This window comes from Neophocaena asiaeorientalis, unplaced genomic scaffold (assembly GCF_003031525.2).
Source record: "Neophocaena asiaeorientalis asiaeorientalis breed wild unplaced genomic scaffold, Neophocaena_asiaeorientalis_V1.1 scaffold648, whole genome shotgun sequence".
NCBI lineage: Eukaryota > Metazoa > Chordata > Mammalia > Artiodactyla > Phocoenidae > Neophocaena > Neophocaena asiaeorientalis.
In genome coordinates this window covers 8,327,898-8,352,243 of record NW_020172781.1, presented here as the reverse complement: position 1 = coordinate 8,352,243, position 24,346 = coordinate 8,327,898, and the positions used below count along the sequence as shown (strand labels likewise).

At 38.3% G+C, this 24,346-nt stretch overlaps 1 protein-coding gene across 3 annotated transcripts in view; it reads left to right on the top strand.

Moving 5' to 3' along the window:
* Nucleotides 1-24,346, top strand: part of TTC28 (tetratricopeptide repeat domain 28) — a 540,393-nt gene that overhangs the window by 352,156 nt on the left and 163,891 nt on the right. For all 3 annotated transcript variants that reach the window (XM_024741376.1, XM_024741377.1, XM_024741378.1), the window contains one exon: nucleotides 21,333-21,840. In XM_024741376.1, coding sequence (XP_024597144.1) covers nucleotides 21,333-21,840 — 508 coding nt within the window. The remainder of the gene's footprint in view (nucleotides 1-21,332; nucleotides 21,841-24,346) is intronic.

The window sequence follows — 24,346 nt, the reverse complement described above, 5'->3', positions numbered from 1 at the left end:
AAAAATACGGTTAATGTTATTTTTAAAATTTTTAAATCAGTATTTTGAGATAAATTATACAGAAACAACAAATGTCATCCAGTTTCATGACTCAAAGATAATTACTGTTAATATGTTTGTATATTTTATTTCTGAAATTTAAAAAAAAAAGTATATAAATGTACATGGGTAAAAGACCTGTCACTACTGGGCATATACCCAGAGAAAACCGTAATTGAAAAAGACACATGCACCCCAATGTTCATTGCAGCACTATTTACAATAGCCAGGTCATGGAAGCAACCTAAATGCCCATCAACAGACAAATGGATAAAGAAGATGTGGTACATATATACAATGGAATATTACTCAGCCATAAAAAGGAACGAAAATTGGGTCATTTGTAGAGATGTGGATGGATCTAGAGAGTGTTATACAGAGTGAAATTAAGTCAGAAAGAGAAAAACAAATATCGTATATTAACACATATGTGTGGAACCTAGAAAAATGGTACAGATGAACCAGTTTGCAGGGCAGGAATTGAGACACGGGTGTAGAGAACAAACGTATGGACACCAAGGGGGGAAAGCGGTAGCGGGGGTAGTGGTGGTGGTGGTGTGGTGAATTGGGAGATTGGGATTGACATGTATACACTGATGTGTATAAAATTGATGACTAGTAAGAACCTGCTGTAAAAAAAAATAAGAAAATTAAAAAAATTTTTAAAAGCAAGTAAACACACACCAAAAATATACATGGGTAGATTCTCATGGTAAATTTAAAAAATATTACAGGTAAGATGAATGTACCTTTTATTCCTCCCCCTTTTTCTTCTAAAGTAACACTTTTGTCCAATTGGTGTGTATCCTTCCTAAAGAGTGGAGTGAGAGAGAGTTGTTACGAGTTATCTAATGGGTGGAGGTCCCGGATGCTGCTAAACATCCTCCAGTGCACAGGACAGACCCCCACAGCAAAGAATTATGCAGCCCCAAATATCAATAGTGCCAAAGTTGAAAATTCCTGGTCTTGAGTCTGGAAGAAAAATTATTGTGTCAAAGAACATTTTTAGGACTTTTGATTTGTTCTGTCAGGTTGCTTTTCAGAGAGGCTTCACCAGTTTATATTCCTACAACAGTGCCCTAAAGTACCCACCTCACTCCATTTTCACCAATACAGTGAGTTTTTTAAAATTATGTTTTTACTCTTTGCTTTTTGAAAATTGAATCTTTTCTTTTGTGTTCCCTTATTTACTAATGAAGATGAATTTTTCATGTTTGATTTTTTTTTCACATTCTTTTGGTAAATTGTATGTTCTTTCATCCCTTATTTGTGACAGATATTTTTTTCAGGATTTTTTTTGCCATTTAATTTCCTTTATGATGTTTGTGACATAAATAAATTTAAAATTTTTATTCAGTCATATCTTTTGATTTTATTCTTTGGGATTTCTATTGTTTCTAGGCTTAGAAAGCCCTTCCCATTCAGAGATTAACTAATCTCCTATATCTTCTAGTTTTTTGTGTTTTATTTTTTATGTTTAACCTTTTTTAATCTATCTGATTTTTAAAAATTGTATATTTTTAACCAATTGTTCCATCTCCATTTACTTGATAATCCTTTATTTCTCCATTGATCTTATAAACCAGGAGTTTTAAAGAAGCCTCTAGCTAATTTGAAAAAATAAACTTGCACTTAAATATTTCTTATCATTAAAAATTTAACACAAATATGGACCATGGGCTAGAAGCAGGAAATGAGGTGGATGTTTAGAGAGCAACAAATATGCCAGGAGGTCTGGATTGTTAGGAGGGAGATAATAGTAAAAAAGAAGGTTGGCATCACAATTGTGAAAATCATTACTTGCCAACCCTAGGGGTTGGATTAGTAGGCATTGGGAAGTCATCAAAGGTTTTTAAGCAAAGGATGGCATAATCAGAGCTACACTTTAGGGAAATTAATGGAGTAGTAGATGGAGGGGGTAGAGGCTGGACGACCTGTTAAGAGGCTGTTAAAGCAATACAGGTGTGAGATAAAGAGGCCCAGGGTGCAAAAGGTCTGACGTAAGAACAGGGGTCTCAAAAGGCAGATGCCCAAGGGAGCCAGGCAGTACTGCAAATGAATGCCGTGTGTTTGATGTGGGGAGTGGTGGAATCTATGGAGAACTTGAAAACGCGTACATGCAGTATATGACAGGGACAGCCATTATTCAGTTAGGTGGTTTTTCCTGTGTGAGAGAGAATATGAGTTGGTGTTGTCAGATCTGGGTTTGTTTTTTTTTTTCCAAAGGGAAGTTGAAAACCTGGATTTTTCTATGAGATTTCCTAATTAAAAGAGAAACAAAAAAACACTGCGTGAACCAAATAAATCATGTTTGCTGGCCACCAGGCCACCATGTGCTACATTAGACATACATACCTCAGTAAGATTTGTCCATCGTTGCCCATTACTGGATCTAGGGAAAGAAGGAGATTTAGAGGAATCTAGGTAACTTCAGAGGTGATATGGTCCAATGGTACAGGAGGCAGCACCCTATAGTGCAGCTCATTCTTAATAAGCTGGAGTGACTGGGCTTGAATCCTAGCACTTACTAATTAGATGGCCTTCGGCAGATCACTTTATCTCTCACCTGTGAAATGGGGATGATACTAGTATCTATCTCACAAGATTGTTCTGAAGATTAAATGTGTTAACACATGTACAATATTTAGCCCAGTGCCTGACACAGAGTACTCAGGAGGTGATAATTATTATATTAAGTAGTTATTAGAATGAAGCCTGCAGTTAAGAGACTAGATTGTGGGGGACAGCTGGCTTGGGTTTGAATCCTTTGACACTTTTCAGCTGGGTGACCATGGGTGCATTACTTCACCTCTCCAGGCCTCATTAGTAAAATGGGGAATAACAATACCTACCTAATCCTGTTGCTTATGAAGGGCCAGCACAGTGATCTAGTAGTAGCTAGATTTGTTGAGTCCTCCTGAAACTACTTAGGCATCTTAATGAGAAAAGCAATGCTTAGTATTCCACCCCGTTAATTAACTGATTATGATGATGCTCCCTTTTTTTTTTTTTCCTTTTAAAATTCTCTTTTTGCCTTAGCTGTTCATCAGCAAGACTGTGTGGTTAAGGTTACAGATTGAACTTGCATCAGAAGTTACCCTCCTAGCTCTCCATTCCCTTAAATTGGCCTCACCTTTATCCTTACTACTGTTGCTCTGGTTCAAGCCCTGGAACTTCTTCCACACTTTGTCACTCAACTCCTAACCTATCTCCCCTGCCTCCAGTCCTGCCCCTGCCACAGTCCATTCTTCACACTGCCCAGTGATCTTTCCCTATTGCAAAATCAGAATTGATTACTACTTTAGTTTTTGTTGTTGCTATGTTTTTGCTTGCTTTTCTGTGTGCCAGTCACTAACATAAGACTTTCCAACTAAACTAGAAAACTCCTTTCTAGAGTGCCAAACATATCAGATACTCTAAACCTTTTATTTTTTCTGGAGAAATCCTTCTTGCAGGCCTTTCTGTACTGCTCCAAACTTAACCCGTTGCTCTGTAGGCCCCTGCACAGCTGCCCTCCCCTGTGATTCTGAGAATTCCCTTTGCCTCTTTCCTGTCTTGTAGCCTTTGTTTTCTAGATTGCATCTTCTTTTTCGGTTTATACCCATATGTTACTGGAGCACACCCTCATTAGTTCCCTGAGAAAAGATGCATGATAGGTAAAGTTTTTGAGACTTTAAATGTCTGAAAATTCTTTAATTCTCTTCTCAACCTTGACTGATAGTTTGGCTAGGAATAGAATTCTAGATTAGAATGATATTCTCCCAGAATTTTGACAGTATTTGATCCATTGTCTTCTAGCTTTTAATTGCTGTTGAGAAGCCCAGTGCTACTCTGATTCCTAATTATTTGTTTATTAGCAGATTTTTTTCTCTGGAGTATTTCCTGTTCATAGTGGGCTTTTTTCCTTCCTTTTCATTGTCTAGGTCTCATATGTAAAATTTCAGGGAAATTTTCTTTCTTTCTTTCTTTTTTAATATTTATTTGTTTGGTTGCGCTGGGTCTTAGTTGTGGCAGGAGGACTCCTTAGTTGCGGCTCATGGGTTCCTTAGTTGCAGCATGCGAACTCTTAGTTGCAGCATGCGTGTGGGGTCTAGTTCTTACCCACTGCACCACCAGGGAAGTCCCCTGGGAAATTTTCTTAAAAATTTTTTTTTGACTGTTTATTCCTGTCCTTTTTCTTTGTTCTCTTCTCCACGGCTAGAGCTTTATTAGTCAGATGTTAGGCTTCTTGGGTTGATCCTCTAATTGGATTATCTCTCCTTCTCCCTCTTTTCTGTTTCTTTGTTATTGTTTCAAATTCTACTTCCTGTGATGTAATATTCTTCTGCAATTTGTTCTAATGCATACACTTATTTTCTGCTGTCATTTAAAATTCTGAAGCCTTCTCTCTGAATGTTCCTCTGTGTGGTACTTTGTGTTCATGGCTGCAGTATGTTATGTCCCTGAAGATATTATTTTGAAAGGTTTTTTTTTTTCATCCTCTAATTGTATCTCTTCCCTCTTAATTTGTTTCTTTGTTTTGGTTGTTGTCTTTCATGTCAGAGATTTCCTCAAGTGTCTGGTAATCTTTGGCCAGCTGCGCACATTAGGAGTGAGGCACTAAGAACTGATGAGAGCCTCCGTATGGTTGGGTGGGTCTTCAATGCAAGTTGAAAAGACAGAGAATTTTTTTTTTAATTTGGGGAATCCCCTCATGTTAGTATGTGCACATCTTTTCTTTGGACCAATTTCCCCAGAAACTTCTAGTCCGCTGCCAGAAGATATACATGTAGCTGCCAGCTTAGCAGAAACTGAGCAGAGCAAAGGGACTTGTAATGTGGAGAGGGGTGCTGGGTGAGGAGAATCTCTCCATTCAGAATGCAGATTTTTACTGATCTCCCCGTTTTTTTAGTATAGCGTTTCACTTCTATCTTCATCTCTAAACATCTGCAGAAAGTAGGCTTCCATCTTTTGCCAGATTGGGGGAGCAGATCTAGGCTCTCATTGCTTCTTATATAAATTTATATCCCATCCTCTGTTTCAACCCTGCATCCCTTCCCCTGAACTTCAGAAGCCTCTGTGCGCAACTCCTGCTTCTTTCCAGCCTTCTGCAGCTGGACTTGGCGCTCCTCCTTGCAGGCAGTTTAGTTTCCGTTTTCCCTGTCCTACTAAATCAGTTACCACTCATCCATCTGCTTTCCATCCTCCAGAATTTGGTGGATATCTGTCTTCTGCTGGCATCTTTCTCAATTTTTTTGTTTTTATGGGTTTGCAGGGTTTTTTATTCTTTCACTCTTGTTTTACTGAGATTTCTGACAGAAGCTGAGAAATTTGGGGATTTCTATGTGTCCTAGTCACCCAGAGGTCTATTGCATCTACTTTTCCCAGTCTGTTTCCCAGACTGGGAGTGACTTTGCAGCAAATGCCTTGTTTCATTTGTCTTTATCTTCCCAGGGCCTAGGACATAGTAGGCTCTCAAATGTTTGTTGAATGAATGAGTGAATAAATAAATTTTAACTCTTCTTTGTTAATTTTTCAAAACATTCATTTTCTTGATGTCTCTGGAAGCAAAGTGCCTACAATGCCATTCTAGATTCTGCCATTGGATGAGGCCAGTCTCCTTTGAATGCAGCTGGTATTCACAGTATGCTCAAGTTACTTAGAATTCCTAGCAGGCATTGTTATATGGAGGATTTTATTAAGTATCCAATGATGAATATATCTCCCAGACTCTTATTACCAACCCCCTGAAGCACATCCTTGATGCCCCCAGCTGACTTAATCACCACATTGCTCTCAAGTACCCAAGACATGTTTAAAGCACTATTCTGTTTTTTGCCTCTGATGGCACCCATGAGAAGTGTGAAGACCACTATTTATCTTGTTAGAAGATGTTAGAGGAAGCATCCCAGGGGGAAATGTAACTCACTTGGGCACATCTGGATGCTGCTGTAAAAGACGGGTAAATCCCTGACTGGAGCCTAGAGTGGTTGTGGATAGTGGCCTTTGCCTTTTATCACCGGTTCAGCAAGTTTAATTTTGTTACACTAAAAATTAGGTTAAAAAAATCCAAGTTCTGTCTTTTTGACAACTCACTGAATGCAAATCAAGGCTTTGTGTTTCTTTTAAATTAAATTCAAGTTGTCGCACTTTCACATTTATGAAAAACTATTTCTGGTAGATTAATGTTTTAGTACTGGCATTTGCCCACTTCTTTCCATTCTTTATTTTGCATCCCTTCTATACACAAGAGGTTAATCTTAACCCTTACTCTCACTTAACGACTCCCTCTATTCCACATTTCTATCTAGTTTTCTTAGATTCCAGGCACATAAGTAAGCACAGAATGAAGTGACTACCAGTAGAGTAACCTTAGAACCTGGAAAGCAAAACTTTATTTATCCTCCTGTTTTCTCCTTCATTTCCTCTTCTTCTGAACTATAAAAATTAGGTAAAATAAGCTTTAGGTGTAATAAAATATGATACAACATGTGCTTTATTTTGGGGAAAATGTGCTGCTACTTTCTTGGGCAGAAGCCAGAGCAGGAAGAGGCTGTATTCCGCCCCCTTCTGGAAGGGGGCATCGACAGAAGTGTCATCACTCACCACTTCATCTTCTCCTCCCCACTGCTTTTTCTCTTTAACGGTGACCAAATCATCACCTCCCCTTTCACCATTTACTATGAGCAAGGTAAACCAATCCATTCTAATCCCAGATTTTTTCAGAAAGAGGCTTCTGAGGTTTCCATAAAACTATACAACTTACAGCGGCTTCTATTTAATACCATAATACTTTGAATGGAACCTTCTGGAAATAGACCCTGCCATTCGAAAAGTTGGGCTAATTCTTTTTTCCTGTTCTTTCTTTCTCCCAGCACACATACATTATTACTAAGGCACATTTAAACGGTCCTGCCTGAACTCATAGCCCAATATCACTGTTGAAAACCATCTCTGTCCCTAAATGGAATAAACTTAAACCTGAATCATAACACATCTTTCGAATGCCTGTAATTGCAGACATTTGGGAGCAGCTTTCTGGGATTTTTCAGGCATGCCAGACACATTAACCAGTCCTAGACTTGGCACATTCCTAAACTTTTCATTTCGTATCTCAGCATTTATATATAATCCTGAGGATAATATTAATCAAATAAAATACATCTCTTTTGAGACTCAAAGGTTGGTTGGCAAACTTGAAGCCATCCAGAGGTAGTTTTTATATCTAGGAGGTAGAGAGTAAAACATTATTTTACTCAGAAAACAACAATGTAGGCTAATTGTTGCAGGTTATTTTTTCCTTTGGTTCTGGAAAAATTCTGAGTCTGTATCCAGTTTGTGATAGAATTTGACAATAGCCATTTTTATTAAATATTGCAAATTAGAAACACCTGCCTGCTAAGCTGTTCTAAGCACCTAATTGTGAACAGCAATAATAACTAGTCCCTTTCAGAGCAAGTGCTCTTGCCGTTTTCCTCATTTATTGTCTGAGATTTCTGGAGGAGGAAGTGCCGTATGATGGAAATATTCAGATTTGCATCAGGTAGGCCTACGTTTAAACCCCAACCTTGTCATTTTATTAGTTACCTTGACTTTGGAGCAATTGCTTAATGTGGTCTGTTTCCTCATCTGCAAAATAAAGGTAAAAATTCCTACCTCTGAGAGGTCTGGTTGGGGATTTGGGATGATGTAAATAAGGCACCTGATATATCATAATTTATTGACTCTGAAATACACATTTTTTCGTGTTTTAGTATCTCTGAAATCAGGATGATTAAAAAAACTTTTTTTTAAATTTTATTGTGGTATGGTTGATTTACGTTGTTAATTTCTGCTGTATAGCAAAGTGACTCAGTTATACGTATATATATTCTTTTTCATATTCTTTTCCATTATGGTTTATCATAGGATATTGAATATAGTTCCCTGTGCTATACAGTAGGACCTTGTTGTTTATTCATCCTATATATAATAGTTTGCATCTGCTAATTCCCAACTCCCAATCCTTCCCTTCCCCACTCTCCTTGGCAACCACAAGTCTGTTCTCTATCTGTGAGTCTGTTTCTGTTCTGTAGATACGTTCATTTGTTGTATTTTAGATTCCACATATAAGTGATATCATGTGGTATTTTTCTTTCTCTTTCTGACTTACTTCGCTTAGTATGATAATCTCTAGGATGATTTTACAATCAATAAGAAAGCGTTCTCTCATTGTTTAATTGTAACGTTTTGGTCCCTTTATTTGTGGTACATATTGTAAAGTGCTTCTTAAATTGATGGCAACTTTGATTTGATGAAATGTGGGATGCCTGGCTCTCAATGAATAATAATCATACTTATTATTGTGATATATTTTTTCTAAGAAATATTTCAATGGCTTCCAGATTAAATTCCTAGACTCCAGTTGGGGGTACCATTATAATCATTCTTAGGAAAAATAGTATTATAATAAAAATAATAGTTGCTCCTGTTTAATCATTTCATGTCTCATGTGAACAATTTAAAGGGAGAAGATTTCATAAGACTTAGCATGAATGTGACTGATTAGATGAGCAGCAGCAGGTAGAAGAACAAGGACAGAGATGAAGGACTGTGAGTTCTGGGTATACAGACACCAAAGTGGCAGCTGAGAAACACCTGTGTCTATGGACCTCCTATTCTTAGAGCTGTAGGAAAGTTTTAGTGCATCAGAATTTTGCTTAAATAGAACTAGAGGTTGAGGTATTGGTACCGCACATTCATTCTGGCATTCTTACCTTGGAGGATGGAGTTTTCTTCTTTTATATCCTTGTGCAGACTGAAAGTCCCATGACTGTCAGTTTGGTTTGTTCTTCAAGTGTTTGCTGTGTGTCTGCTATGTGCCAGGCATTATGATAGACTCTGAAGTTTCAGAGATGAATAAGACAACTCCTGGCTTCAAGAAGGCCCAGTCTGACCTATTGCATGCTGTGTTCCTCTTCCCTTCACCCATATCCTGTATCTTTTCTTATTGCTTTAAATAGAAAATAAATGAATCATGTCTTTTTGCTTTAGAACATAGTTCCTTTAACACTTTAGTACATTTTCTGATATTCACTTTTATCCAAACAAGCATACCACTGAAAAACAAATTTAATAACTAATAAGATGAAGAATTTGGTCACAGTTGTAATTAAAAATTTTATCTATCAGTGTAACCTGTATTTAATCCAAACCTATCAGTTTGGATATTTTTATAATAAGCTAATATTTTAAAATGTAATTTAGGATCTTAATTAAAATTTTAGTTTTTCTTCAGTGAACTTATTGTGTTCCTTTTTTAGATCTTGGTGTGATGTCTTCTTCTTTCTTTGGGGATTCCCAAAAAGGAATGTTTATGTGCTTGCATGCCCAAATAATTTCTGTGCCAAAGGAACAGTGACAAATGTCACACAAGGGAAATGACATTTTCAGGTTTTTAAATTAATATAATGAGAGAGAGGAAGGCAGGCACTAATTTAGTACATTTAAATTTTAAATAAATGTGCAAAACAGGTTAAATTAATGTAAATATATGACTTTAAAATTACTTAATTTACTCAATTTTATTGGTATTTAGCATCTATAATAACAGCTAGCAGTAATTACTTGTAATGTGCCAGGCACGATTCTAAGCTCTTTAAGTATATGCTTAAAACCATCCCAAGAGATAGATATCATTACCTCCACTTTATAGATAAGGAAACAAGGACAAAGAGTCAGGAAGATGGCCAGCAGAGACAGAATTTAAACCTAGACAGTTCTAGTTGCTGTATTACCCTGGAATTAATAAGTTCATTATTATTCAGGAGACAGAATCAGTAGCTGTTAGAAAAGTTACTAAAGTTTTACTGAAGTTATTAAAGTTTGCCACTGAATTTGTCACTAAATAGCTGGCTTGGATTTTAGAGAGAAGAGCAGTATGTATTTAAAATATATTACAAACCTCATCTGTTAACATCGTCACATAACTTTAAAGATAATATTTATTATTTAAAATAACACTGTCAGAAATTAATTCTAAGTTGTTCTCTCATATAAATAATTGGCATTAAAGTGAAGATTATTAAATAAAAACTAGTATAATTATAATTTCACAAGTCTAATAAAGTTGGTCTTGGGTGGCTGCTGAATATGAGGGCCAAAAGAAAGGAAAAAGTCAATGCTAACGCTGAGCTTTTAACTAGTTGTTGGAAGAAATAGTGATAACGTTCACTTCTTTCATTAATCATGGAAATCACAAGGCAGACTTAGGAAAGGCAGTGAGGGCTTGAGTTTGAGGTGACTGTGAGATGGTGTGATGGAATGTGGGCAAAGCACAGTGAGGAGGGTAAGAGCTGGGGGCCTGAAGATTTGGGCTCTAGTCCTGCCTTTGCTGGTCATTAGCAGGTTGACCTGCTGCCAAGGTACTTGACATCTCTTGGTCTTAGTTTCTATATCTAAAGACATTGAGAAGTAACATTGGTAAGTGGTTTTCAAAACTGCAGGGTGCCATAGATTCTCCCAAGGGTGCTGGGGAGAAAAGTGCATCCTAGTCTAAGTAACCTAAACAGCAACACTTTTAATCACGTTAATCACATGTATTTTTAATATATTTTTAAAAATAAATTAATTAAAAAAATTTTTGGCTGTGTTGGGTCTTTGTTGCTGCCCGCAGGCTTTTCTCTAGTTGCCTTGAGTGGAGGCTACTCTTCGCTGCGGTGCACGGGCTTCTCATTGGGTGGCTTCTCTTGTTGCAGAGCACGGGCTCTAGGCGCGCGGGCTTCAGTAGTTATGGCGCACGGGCTTAGTTGCTCCTCGGCATGTGGGATCTTCCTGGACCAGGGCTCGAACCCGTGTCCCCTGCATTGGCAGGTGGATTCTTAACCACTGCGCCACCAGGGAAGCCCTGTATTTTTAATTTGATTTAAACAAAGCTTGAAAACCAATGAAATTAGGTGATCTATAAGGCCTCTTCCAGCTCTAAAATCCTCTGTCTCTTATTCTGAAATCTGAGTTTGGAATCATCCAACAGGGATAGAATTTGAATCTGCCAGGCTGAGCGAAAGTACAGAGAGCTGAGATTGTGGACCATTTATTCCTAAACAGTTAGAAGCCATGAATTTCAGAAACCCTCAGCCTGCATTAGGGCCTGTTCTTTAAAGTGGGAGGGCCATAATGATATTCCTTCATGGATGGTAGCAGAAGTTCTCAGTTGTTTCTTAATTTCCTAACATCTTTCCAGGATCCTTGAGGACTCCTTTCCACCCAATTAAAAGATTTCTTGTTTAAATTGTTATCTGCTTGTCCTAGCAAATAAGCTGTCCTTTTCTTGGGTTTTCTTCCTTCCAAGAAATGTCTCTTCTGCCTCTTGTATTTGTACTTGAACACATATGTGTTTTCCATCTTTCTTTCTCTCCACATTTCTCCATTATATCCTGCTCAGCCAAAGCCAGATTTTATGATTCGATATTCAAAGGGTGATTGACTACATTCCAACTCCCTACAAAACGATGTTTTATAGTCTACTAAAATTCAGGTTGGCTGGCAAGTGTGGAATGGAATAGTTTTGACTGGACTAAAACAGCACTATGGTAGAATGTCTCTTAACCCAGGTCAAATTATTGCATAAGAAACTTGAGTGAGTTATGTCGTAAAAAACTAATTTGAAACTAAGTTATCTGCCTGTCACTCCCGCAAATAAAACTGAAGATGTAGGTGAAACTGAGAGTGGGAAATAACTTTCCAAAAATCATCTTAATTGATTATTTCAAGTGAGTGAGAGAATTTATCCCCAATCACACTCAACTCCCTAATAGGACTACCAAGACTCTAAGATTATTACTTGGTCATCATCTTGTGGCCAAAGAGCTATGTAGAATGGAATTCTTTATAAAAATCTCTCTAAAGGGATAGCATACAGCTGCAGTGGAAGGTGTTAAGTTGTAAAGGAGGGAGGAGAATCCTTAAGTAACCTGGAAGAGATGTTAGGGAGGAACATCTTTCCTCTGTCGTTCAGCATCAGCCTCATCATTTGCAGTCCTTCATGAGGAAGTAGCACACACTCTTGCATTGGCTGCAACTTGGCAGTTACAGCACATAGCACAGATGCCTGTTGTATTGAATCAAGTTTACATGGAGCATCAAGTTAAAAAAAATGAATTCATTATAAACTCTGGCAGTTTTTATGGTATAATTAAAATGTCTAACAGGATACCTTTGGGAAACTAAATGCAGTTTTACTATTTATAGAGCCAGCAGAGGTAGTGTTTCTTGCCAACTTTCATATCTTATGACCTATAAATTGCTCTTAATAGCTAATCTGTCATCCTGGCTTCTCAAACAAGAAAGCTTGTTTCCTTATTAATCTGTTAATTTGCATCTGCAAAGGACATTTACAAATACTTGGTTTGAAAACATTGCTGTATTAATGCTGGGCATTATGAGTAATTTATCACCTGTGATAGCAACTCTTAGGTCTAGGTAATAGATCTTCCTGACATTGTATTATTCTTCCAACCCTAATACAGTTTTGATAAAAATAATTATTGTGAAAGCTCCTCTGGCCCCACAGTATTAGGAAAAGCTAACAGGTTACCTATGGAGAAGCTATAACTGTCACTAACTTGCTCTCTAAGCTCATAGTAATAGATTCAAACCAACTGTTCCAACTATGGTATAGTAATATGGTAGAAAGAATTCAGATGTACACAAATCACTGTCTTACTTTTTAGTAACAACTGCAGAATATTCCTCCAACGCTAAGTTTAGGAATTGGGACAAACTGGTTAGACTGATTATCATAAACCCAACACCAGTTATTGAGCATGTACAGCATGAAATGATTGAAGACTACTAAAGACCATGTAATTAAAAATTTCCCTGTTTATGTGGTATTTAAATCTCTTCTTCAGGCTGTGGCTGTGAGTTCACAATTCTTAGAGATCCCATTTCAGGAGCTTTCTCCCTACCAAGAGCCTTAACATTTAACTGTTTTTTGGTTTTGTTTTGCTGATTTGTTTTTTCTCTATTGTAATCCAAGAAGGATTTGTGGGAGCAGGAAACAAAACAGCAAAGGGAAGAAATCAGAGTAATGAGAGGATTAGGATCATATCATATGCTGAAGCCAGGGTAGAGTTTGAACATATTATGGGATTCTATGTGGCTGTTAAAAGGAGGCTCTGTATTAAATCATAAGCTTACTGGTGACTCAAACAAAAAGGTAAACATGACCGCTTATATGATTCACATTTTTCTTAAGATAAAACCATAGCAGCTGCATTGAAATCTGAAAGAAATTTTTCCACTGGTCCTTATAAAGATGACATCAGGTGGAATTATGGACAACGTCCTCAACAATATAGATTATACATTTTTTGGATTATTTTTGTACAGTTGTTTTTGTGTGTGGCTATTGAGTAAGCAACTCTAGACATTCATGACTGTCATTTAACTTTTTATACAGAATTACTTTATCAACTCAGTTGCTGACTAAGGGTAGATTTTTCAGGCTATAGTACACTCATCAAATAGGGAATGAATGTTATTTAAGACTGTAGGAAGTTTATAGACCTCACAGAACACGATTCAGTCTTCTGTTTCTACAGCTTTGTATTTGGGTGGCTATTGATTCCCGCTAAATAGATCTGCAATGTGGGTAAATTACTACCAGGTAGACCCTTGTATCTGGGTTAATACAGATTTTTAAAGATTAGCTAAGTTTCTGGTTTTAGTACCTAATTCTCCTCAAATTTAGTTTTTCTATAAAAATGACTAAAATTTCATCACCCAGAAACCTATGGTAATTCAAATAATTGAACCACTAGATAGTGTTAACTATAACTATAGTGACTGGAGCCTGAAAATTATTAATTTATGCTCAGTATTGTACTGGTCAGGCTAGGCCAGGTTATGCTGCAATAACAGTAAATTCCCAAATCTTAGTGGCTTATTTCTTGTGCCCGCTGTATATTCATTACAGGTCAGCCAGGGCCCACATTGCTGATTGTCACTTAAATTTCAATTTTGATGGAGCAGTGTGTAGCAAAGAGAAGAGAAAACGTGGTGAAGTACGCACTGGTTCTTAAAGCTTTACATGGATGTGATCACATTTATTGGCCAAAGAAGGTCACATAGCCACTCACACCTGACTTCATGCAGTCAGTGATGTGCAGTCTTACCTGCTTCGAAACAGAGATGCCAGCATATTTGTGAATATCCCTAAAGCCTACCCTAATATCATTAGTGCTTAACATTGATCTTACTGTATTCTAATTAGTTGTTATTTTAGTTAAGCATTTTGTTGTTGTCATTACTACCAGTCTCCCTCCTCTTCAGCTACTTCATGGATATACATGAAAGTCTAAATCTGATCTTGTCAGTCCCCTGCATAAACCTATGGCTGTTATTGCTCCCTGGGTGGATTGTAAATTCTTCAATAGAGGATAAACTGTATGTAGTTAAATGAGCACGAGAGCTACAGTCTGATGTCTGTGGACCTGAACCCTGGCTTTGCTATCAGTGCTATCAGTTGTGTATTCTTAGGCATGTCATTTTATCTCTTTGAGTCTAGCATTATCTCACAAATGAATTTAATAATAACAACACACAATTAAAAGGATTGTTATTAATGATTAAATGAAACAACACACATGGAAGATGCGTTAGATTTTACAAATTGATGGACAGACAGAATTCATCCAAACCTGCCTTTCCAGACTCCCCTCCAACCACTATCCCCACTCCCAGGTCTAACCAGCTTCTTGGTCTCTAATCATTACACACTCTGTCATACTTCATGCATTTGCTTGTGCTGTTTCCATTTCCTAGAATTACCCACTCCCCCAACGAGGAAGACTCCAATTTATTTATTAATTTTTAACTAACAGACTTCATTTTTAGAGCAGTTTTAGATTTACAGAAAATTGAGCAGCTAGTACAGAGTTCCCACATTCCCTTTCTCTTCCCCATTCAGTTTCCCCTCTTAGTAACATCTTGTATCAGTGTGGTACATTTGTTACAATTGAGAAACCAATATTGATATAATATTGTTAACTAAAGTTCATAGTTTACACTAGGGTTCACTGTTTGTGTTGTACAGCCTATGGGTTTTGACAAATGTATGATGCCCTATATCCATGATTATAGTGTCATGCAGAATAGTTTCACTGCCCTAAAAATCCCCTGTGATCCATCCTTTTCGCCTGCTGAAACCACTGATCTTTTTGCTTTCTCTATAGTTTTGCCTTTTCCAGAGTGTCATGTAGTTGAGATCATACAGTGTGTAGTCTTTTTTTTTTTTTTTTTGTGGTCTCTCCCGTTGCAGAGCACAGGCTCCGGATGCGCAGGCTCAGCGGCCATGGCTCACGGGCCCAGCCGCTCCACGGCACGTGGGATCTTCCCAGACCGGGGCACGAACCCGTGTCCCTGGCATCGGCAGGTGGACTCTCAACCACTGCACCACCAGGGAAGCCCTTAAGACTGGATTCTTTCATTAAAGAATATACATTTAAGGTTTCCTTCATATCTCTTTGTGCCTTGGTAGATCATTTCCTTTTAGTGCTGAATAATATTCTATTGTAAGGATGTATCAAATTTTATTTATCCATTCACCTATTGAAAGACATCTTGGTTGCTTCCAGTTTTTAACAATTGTGAATAAAGGTGTTACAAACATTCACGTGCAGGTTTTTGTGTGGATGTAAGTGTTCATTTCATTAAGGTAAATAATGCAGGAGCATGATTGCTGGATCATATGCTATGAGTAGGTTTGTAGGAAACTGCCCAACCATCTTCCAAAGTGGCTGTCCCATTTTACATTCCTATTAGCAATGAATGAGAGTTCCTATTGCTCCACATCTTCACCAGGATTTGATATTGTCAGTTGTCTTAGATTTTCACCATTCTGGTAGATGTGTAGTGGTATCTCGTTGTTTTAACTTGCAGTTCCCTGATGACATATGATGTGGAGCATCTTTTCATATGCTTCTTTGCCACATACATACAGTCGGCCCTCCATATTTATGGGTTCTGCATCCACAGATTCAACAAACCACATATCAAAAATATTTGAAAAAATTCCAGAAAGTTCCAAAAAGCAAAATTTGAATTTGCCATGTACCAACAACTACTTACATTGTATTTACACTGCATTAGGCATTATAAGTCATCTAGAGATGATTTAAAGAATATGGGATGATGTGCATAGGTTATATGCAAATACCATGCCATTTTACATAAGGGACTTGAGCATTTGCAGATTTTGGTATCCATGGGGGTTCCTGGAACCAATCCCTTGCAGATACTGAGGGAAAACTGTATCTTCTTTGGTGATGTATCTCTTCAGGTCTTTTGTCCATTTTAAAGTTGGGTTGGGCACTTGTTGAATTTTAATTTTTTTTGTTTTTTGTTTTTGTATATTTTGGATACAAGTCCTTTGTCAGATAGGTATTTTGCAGATATCTTCTCCCAGTCTGTAGCTTGTCTTTTCATTCTGTTCATGGTATCTCTTGCAGGGCACAGTTTTTAATTTTAATGAAGTCCAACATAGCAATTCTTTCTTTCATGGGTCATGCCTTTGGTGTTTTATCTAAAAATTCATTTCCAAACCCTAGGTCCCCTAGAATTTCTCTTATCTTCTAGGAGTTTTATAGTTTTGCATTTTACATTTAGGTCTGTGATCCATTTTGAGTCAATTTGTATGAAAAGTGTAAAGTCTGTGTCTAGATTCACTTTCTTTGCATGTGGATGTCCAGTTGTTCTAGCACCATTTTTTGAAAAGGCTGTCCTTTCTCCACTGAATTACCTTTGTTGCTTTGTCAAAAATTAGTTGACTCTGTTTGTGTCTAGAGAATTTTCTTGAGTACATGAATGAATGAACAAATGAACCAACCAACAGACCCCAGAACACTCTAATATCCGTGTAAGCTTTGACCACTTAAAGTGCTTTTACCAACACTATCTGTTGGATATACCAATGATTGCAAAATGCCCCGGAGTAAAGGGTGAATTTTCTTATGTCTACACTTGCAGAAGAGTAATACGAGTAATATGCTTTAGCGTATGAAAATAATGACCCTTCCTGCCATCAGTGGGGCATGCTTCTTTTGTCGTTTTTTTAGTTGTGGTGACATATAACATCATGTTCTATTTTCTGGTCATCTTCTACCACATCTTTGAAATGAATAAAGCTAAGTTAGGGTAGGAAGAGAAATAAAGATCTAAAATTTTTGAGCATCTTCTGTGAGCCTTGAAATGGGCTCTTTACAAGTTCTATCTTATTTAGTACTCATCAGAGCACTGTGAGATATTAATATTCCCATTTACAGATGAGGAAACTGAGGCTCAGAGATGTTGCAGAACTTGTGTAGTATCACACAGTTTGTCCTTTGAACCCATGCATGCCTGATTCCAGAGTCTGCCCCTATTCTTCTATATCCCTCTGCCTCTTGGGTTGCAGGTGGTTAACCCAGTACCTTGGGTTCGTGGGCACTGAACTGGCAAGGAATACAAGGTGTATGTGGATTTGGACAGTGAAGATGAAAAACTGTATTTGTGGTACTAGCTGTGGGTGCATTTCGCCTTTTCTTAAAACTACATGTAATTAGTCAATCAGCAGTTATATCAGATATTCTTTATATGTGCATTTAATCATCCCACAAAATATAACCCTTATAAAATACACACTAAAGGGAAAAACATGCTAGTTGTGAGGAACACGTTTAATTTTGCAAAATAATGTTTAATGGTAGTATCATCAGTGTGGTTTTTTGGATAGTTTAAGCTTTCTCTATTTCATGTCTCAAACTGAAAGTCCTTAAAGGTGGTTTGAAAAAATATGAGCAAATTTCCTTCTCTAGCTCCATGTCCCACGAAACTGACTCATCAGGTGCAGTTCTTCTGCAAATATTTGGGGCACAGAGCAAGGGGTAATGACTCCTGTGTGCTAAGTCTGCAGCTGGAAATCATGCTTTGGCAAGAACATGAGTAATTTATATCTTGTAAAAAGAGAAAAGTATTGTCTTATTCCAACCAGAGAGTTTGTTAGCATAACTGTTTGTGTGCATTTTGGTATTCAAATACAGATGTTCCAAAATGTTTCCACTGTGGGAAGCAGCTGCTGCTATTCTAGCACAAAAATCTCAAAGATTAATATACAAAGGCAGTGTGAACCTTAGTGATAAGTGCAGCATCTGCTTGAGGTGGGGCCTGTGTTTCCCTGTAGATAGTGGGTCTTCAGATTCTCCTTAACAGCCTGAAACCATGTTTCAGATCTAAGCTTATTCCACAGGAACAGGAACAAAGACAAATGATTAATTTGTAATTCACTTAGCTGATAAATATGATCACATGTTATTTGCCCAGCAGCTGTAAAACACTGGACTTCGTGTCCTGTGGCAACTGATATAGGAATATAGACGTTTGGTTGTAATGACTGATGTTTTTGGTGCCGTTACTAGCTTCTGCTTGGTAACAGCGCTCAGCCCAGACGGCCTGCAGTCATAAAACATCCATCCACACCTTAGTGATGCATTTACAGAGAGCTTTACAGTTCACTCAGGACACTCACTTGCACTGCTTCATATGATCCCATCCTAACCTTGAAAAGTACATATGCTGTCATTATCAGAACGGTTTACATATAAAGAAAATACAGGTGAAGAAGTGACATGACTTATCAGGGTTACACAGCCAGGGCCTCTGACTCTAAATTCTATTCCATTCTTATACTACATCAAGCTGCCTTTCTAATTTCAGAGGCTATGATGTGTGCTTCATAAACTATATTGACCTTTCTAGAGTTGCCGGTTTCCAGGACACCTGCGTGAAGAGTCCCAGCCTGATAGCGCTGTCTGTAACCGGAAGGTGCCAGGGAAGAGCTAATGCAATAGTCCTTCCCTCTTTCCTCACAGCCCTAAAGGGGAAATGCCCCAATACTCTCTTTCCTTATGTTTGGGAGAGCTTCAGCAAATGAGCTCCTATGTCTCCTGGCATTTACAGAAATGAAGAACCAGAAGCAGAAGATCCCTGGGCTGTCATTTGGAGTTGCCACATACCACAAGTTTCTAAGAACAGTGATGCCTGGGATGCTGTGCCTGCCCCAGGCCTTATTAATCTATTCCCTGCAGTGTTCAAGGGCTCATTGCCTCCAACCAGATCTACTATTTGGAATTATCTAGTGAATTATTTATGGTTTACACATTTGACAGAGGCTCATGGCTAAGTTTGAAAACACTCAGTTCCTGGGACCTAGAAACCTCTGTCTGGAAAACCAAGGCTCAGAGAAGTTAAGTTTCTGAAGGTCCCAGGGCTAGTAAACATCAGTGCAGTTTTGAACCAAGGGTGTCTGATTCTAAGTCACACTAGCTCCATAGTGAGAGAGCCATGTCTTCCACTTTGAGGGCAGCAAAGATTTGCAGGTGGGAGGGTTTGTGGACTGTGTCCTGCTCTCTAGCCTGGCTTGGGCACAGAAGGACCTCAGAGAATAAGGAGGGGAGGGCCAGTTACAGAAGGAAAGGAAAGAGACTGAGTCCCCCGTCCTGTAGCAAAGGAGGAAAGGAGATTGTCGGGTGTGGGGAGGGGAGTTGTGAGCAGTAGAAAGGTCTGTGTGCACTGTGCCAACAAGAAGTCTTAACTTCTGATCCTGAAGAGGTTCCCGAAGTAGGAACCTGAGGCCAGTACACATCCAAGTGGCTTGCTCTTGGGTGACATCATTGCTGCATCTGCCAGAATCACATTGCTACAGGATTGTGATTTTCATGGAATTGTTTCTGCTTTCCACCACTCAGAAAAAAAAACAAACCCCAAAAGTACATTTCTAAGTGTTTATTTCCTCTCTATTTTCCTCAAGCTTTTTGTTGGAACATCTGTGAAATGATAAAAGCAACTTAAAACTATATGGAACCTTTTGCAGATACACAGTTTGCAAGCATTGTAAAGATGGTCAGTCTCAGTCATTTTGATCAAAACGGCTATTTCACAGGCAAAGAAATAAGGTAGCAAATCACTCAACTATGAAATATTAATAAAAGTGTTCTGAAGTGCATATAGAACACATTTGATAAAGAAATACCCTTACTCCAGGCGGGATGGCCTTCCCTTGTTGTTATTCCCTAGCCTGGAGGCCCTGGTGAAGATCACTTGCCTACTTGTGGCAGAGTTTACCCTTTGTTCTGCCAGGATCACGTATTCATGGTACGAAGAGGGAGCATCATGAAGAAAGGGGGCTACGTGGCTCTAGCTGTAGGCACTGTGTGAAGGAAGGGAAGGATAGGCAAGTTGTTGAATGAAAAGAAGCGCAGGAGAGCTCGGTGTAACTTCCCTTTTATGTCTCTGCAAAGGAGTTAGAAACTAAAGACGAGAATCTAAGACCATCTGCGCTTGGAAAGATTCTAGAACCCGTGTAACATCTCCTTTGTTATTTTTGTTTCCCTTTGGTTCACTATGCCAATATAGAGTCATTTTCATTAAAACCTTTAAGACAAAAAGGGCTCATGTTCTTTTCTTTAGACAAGAACTACTTGAGTGGCAAGCAGTGTGAGGGGACTAGGAAGATAGCATCTTTCTGCACAGAGGCTGGGGTCAGAAGAGAGAGCCTTTAGGCAAGGAAAGCAAAGCTCGAAGGGCAATGTGAGCCTAAGAAGGGGTGGTGAGGCCCCGTGGGGACTACCACATTCAGAGATGTAGTTGTAACTCCCGTTATTTTCCTCTGGGGCTCATCTAATCTAAGCCTTCCACAGTAACCAACACTGATGAAGTCACATTGAGTTAACAAAGATAAGAGAACAGGACCCTCCATTGGTCCTGGGTCACAAAATTATCAATCATCAATCTAAAGATCTCCCTTGCCGTTAATGTATCCATTTGCTGTGGGAGAAGACAAGAACTGAGAAATGCAATTTGAGTGCACTCTTTGAGTGCAAAGAGCCTAGCATGGATTTCTCCTATGAAATTCCTATGCTATATTACATGTAATAATTAATTTTGATTTTCTTCAACATTTTCTTATGCTGCAGAGGTTAATAGCTATTAACAGAGATGTAATATCACAATATTAGAAATGTCAAGTCTTTAAGATGAAGGTTATATGGCACACAACCTGTTTCTATGAGATTCAGTATTGAATGTTACTGATTAAATTGCCATTGTCTTTTATTAGGAACTTGCTGTTTGGATGTGCTCTTTTTCAGTTCTGCATAGGTCTGCAGACCACTGATAGAAACACCATTAGAAATAGGTTTGGATGGTTATGGGCAAACTCTCTAACATTTTATCTGCTGAAACAAACAAAGCCATTTTCTGATGTGCTTTCTTTTCTCTGCCTTATCCTTTCTCTCCAGGCAGCTTCATCAGCCCTGAGCAGTCTGGGCCACGTGTACACAGCCATTGGAGACTACCCCAATGCACTGGCCAGTCACAAACAGTGTGTTCTTCTCGCCAAGCAATCCAAAGATGAGCTTTCTGAAGCCCGAGAGCTCGGCAACATGGGAGCTGTGTATATTGCCATGGGTGATTTTGAGAATGCTGTGCAGTGCCATGAGCAGCATCTGAAGATAGCCAAGGACCTGGGCAACAAGCGAGAAGAGGCCCGCGCCTACAGCAATCTGGGCAGTGCCTACCACTACAGGAGAAACTTCGACAAGGCCATGTCTTACCACAACTACGTGCTGGAGCTGGCTCAGGAGTTGATGGAGAAGGCCATTGAGATGCGGGCCTATGCTGGCCTGGGCCATGCTGCCAGGTGCATGCAGGATTTGGAGAGAGCTAAACAGTACCATGAGCAGCAGCTGGGCATCGCTGAGGATCTCAAGGACCGGGCTGCAGAGGGGCGAGCGTCCTCCAATCTGGGTAAGGACAGGATTGCTTGCGGGACCCAGGGTCAGGGCCAAGGGCTAGAAATAGCTGGAGTAACCCACTATCTTTTACAGGAATCTGTGTGTTTATATTCAAAAGTATCTCCTCATTGTGTGTGTTTTATATTTCCTTCAGATATATGTCCTTGGAGCCTGCCTGCTCTAAATCACAGGATCTTTTCTGTCATCACAGTGCTCTGAGGATTAGAACTCTGAAATACTGGAAAAACAAAACACCCCAACCTTTTAATCTGTCTAGAGAGAAGAACGACCAGATTTATCTAATTAGAGAGAAGGGGGATGAAGTGAAGAGACAAAGCTATGTTTGGTTTAAATGAAAGGGAAGCTTGCTAGGAAGTCATCAATGGAAGGGAATTCGAGAGGATTTTTGTTTAGAGGGAGTTCTTTACTTGGTGACTTTAACCTCAAAGGGAATATATTTTTGTGTATTCACAAATGATGTTGATAGTTATAGTGTAAATGTAAAATTATTTTTTGAAAAATTTAAATAAGATAGATTTGCAGTCTATGGTTTGATAGGACTTGGTTACAGTTAAGATATTTATAGATTTGGGGGAATTTATATGGAATGGTAAGAAGTGATAAGTATTAGTAACTGGCTACTTTTTAGAAGATATTGTTATCTTTTCTTGGTACCCAAACAGATGTTGGTACATAATGAATGAAAGGAACAGATGTGTTCAGAAGTATAAGCAGAACTCATCCTTGTGCCTGGATCCCATGGTTTGTTATGTCCACAGGGACTCAGGGTGGGGAGAGGACAAGAAGACGGTGACCTTATTCGTATTAGTGTATGCTTAGCGGATATTAGTGGCAATGCACTGTAAAAGTCAGTCCCCTTTTCTTTTGTGACCTACAAAACCCTATTTCTCTTTATATAATTTTAGCACTACTTCTCCCTCCCCTCTACCTCCGCTTATTGTAACCATATGTTTCGTGAATATGGTTGTTTGAAAAAGTCTGGCACATCCCTGGAGATGATGCTGAAGATGGTATTGAGATCAGAATGAGAATCTAGAGAGCCTGATAAAAACCGTAGAAATAAGTTCTTGGTATGATATATTCATCCAACAGATTTTAAGTATTTATTGAATCATACTATGTGCTGAATCCTGGAATAATTGCCTTACGTGATAGAGAAGTTTGAAAAAAAAAATCCTTGCCCTCAAAGAGCTTATAATTTAGTTGGGAAAATAAGATTAATACATAGGACAACAGTGTTAATGATGTTGTGTTGCCATGAAATTCCCAGAAGGGAGGCCCTGAGGGCTGGGAATAGTCTGGAAAGCTTCTTGGAGGAGATGACGCCCAGGTGGACCTTGAAGAATAGCTGAGATTTGGTCAGAAATGGGATGGCATTGATGGCAAGGAGTATGTGAAAGAAGAAATTGATTCAATAGGTTGGCATATCTGAGGGATAGTGGCATGATTAGCCTTCAGGAATGTGCTAGAGGATGGTAGAAGATTATTATGAAAACTAGGCAAGGAATTGTTAGTGAACAGGAACTCCTGAAGGTTTTGAAATGTAGAAGTGAGAACATTGACTAGATATTTAAGGAAGACAAGTCTAGCAGTGGCACACAGGATAGGTTGGAGGGCTTGAAACCTGGAGTGTAGAAGGCTGTGCATATTGGACAATTCATATTTCTCTATCATTTTGTGTCAGAAGTCTATCATTTTGATTAGTTGTATTTATTTTCCAAAGACTTTGTTCATTTTATCTAAATTGTTGAATTTATTGGCATAAAGTTGTTTATAATACTTACTTATTTTCCTTTTAATGCTTGTAAGATATATAGTGATATGTCCTCTTTCATTTCTGTTATTGGTAGTTTGTGTTTTGTACCTATACTAACCCCCTCCCCCCTTTCTGGGTCATTCTAGCTAGAGATTTATCAATTTTCTTGCTTTTGCTTTTGTTAAGTTTTTTCTATTGCTTGTCTATTTTTTAATTTCATTTTTCTGGTCTCATTTTTATCATTTTCTTCCTGCTGCTTTCTTTGGGTCCTCTTTCTAGCCTCTCAAGGTTGAAACTTAGGTCATTGATTTTAGACTTTTAAAATTTCTAATACAAGCATTAAAAATATAAAATTTCCTCTAAACACTGCTTTAGCTGCATTTAATAATTTTTGATGTATTATGTTTTTACCTTCGTTGGGTTTAAAATATTTTCTAAAATTGTTTGTGATTTCCCTTTAACCCCCATGTTGTTTAGAAGTGCTGTTTAATTTAAAACATTTGGGATTTTCCTAGAAACTTTATTGTTATCAAATTCTAGTTTACTTCTATTGCAGTCAGAGAACATAGTTTGTAGGATTGCAATAGGTGTCTCTACAGATGTTGTTTAGGTCTAGGTAGTTGATGGTGGTGTTCAGATCATCTTTGTCTTTTTTGATTTCTTTGTCTATATGTTTTGTCAGTTGCTAAGAAGGAAGTTGTTAAAATCTACAACTGTTAGTGTGGACTTGTCTGTTTTTCCA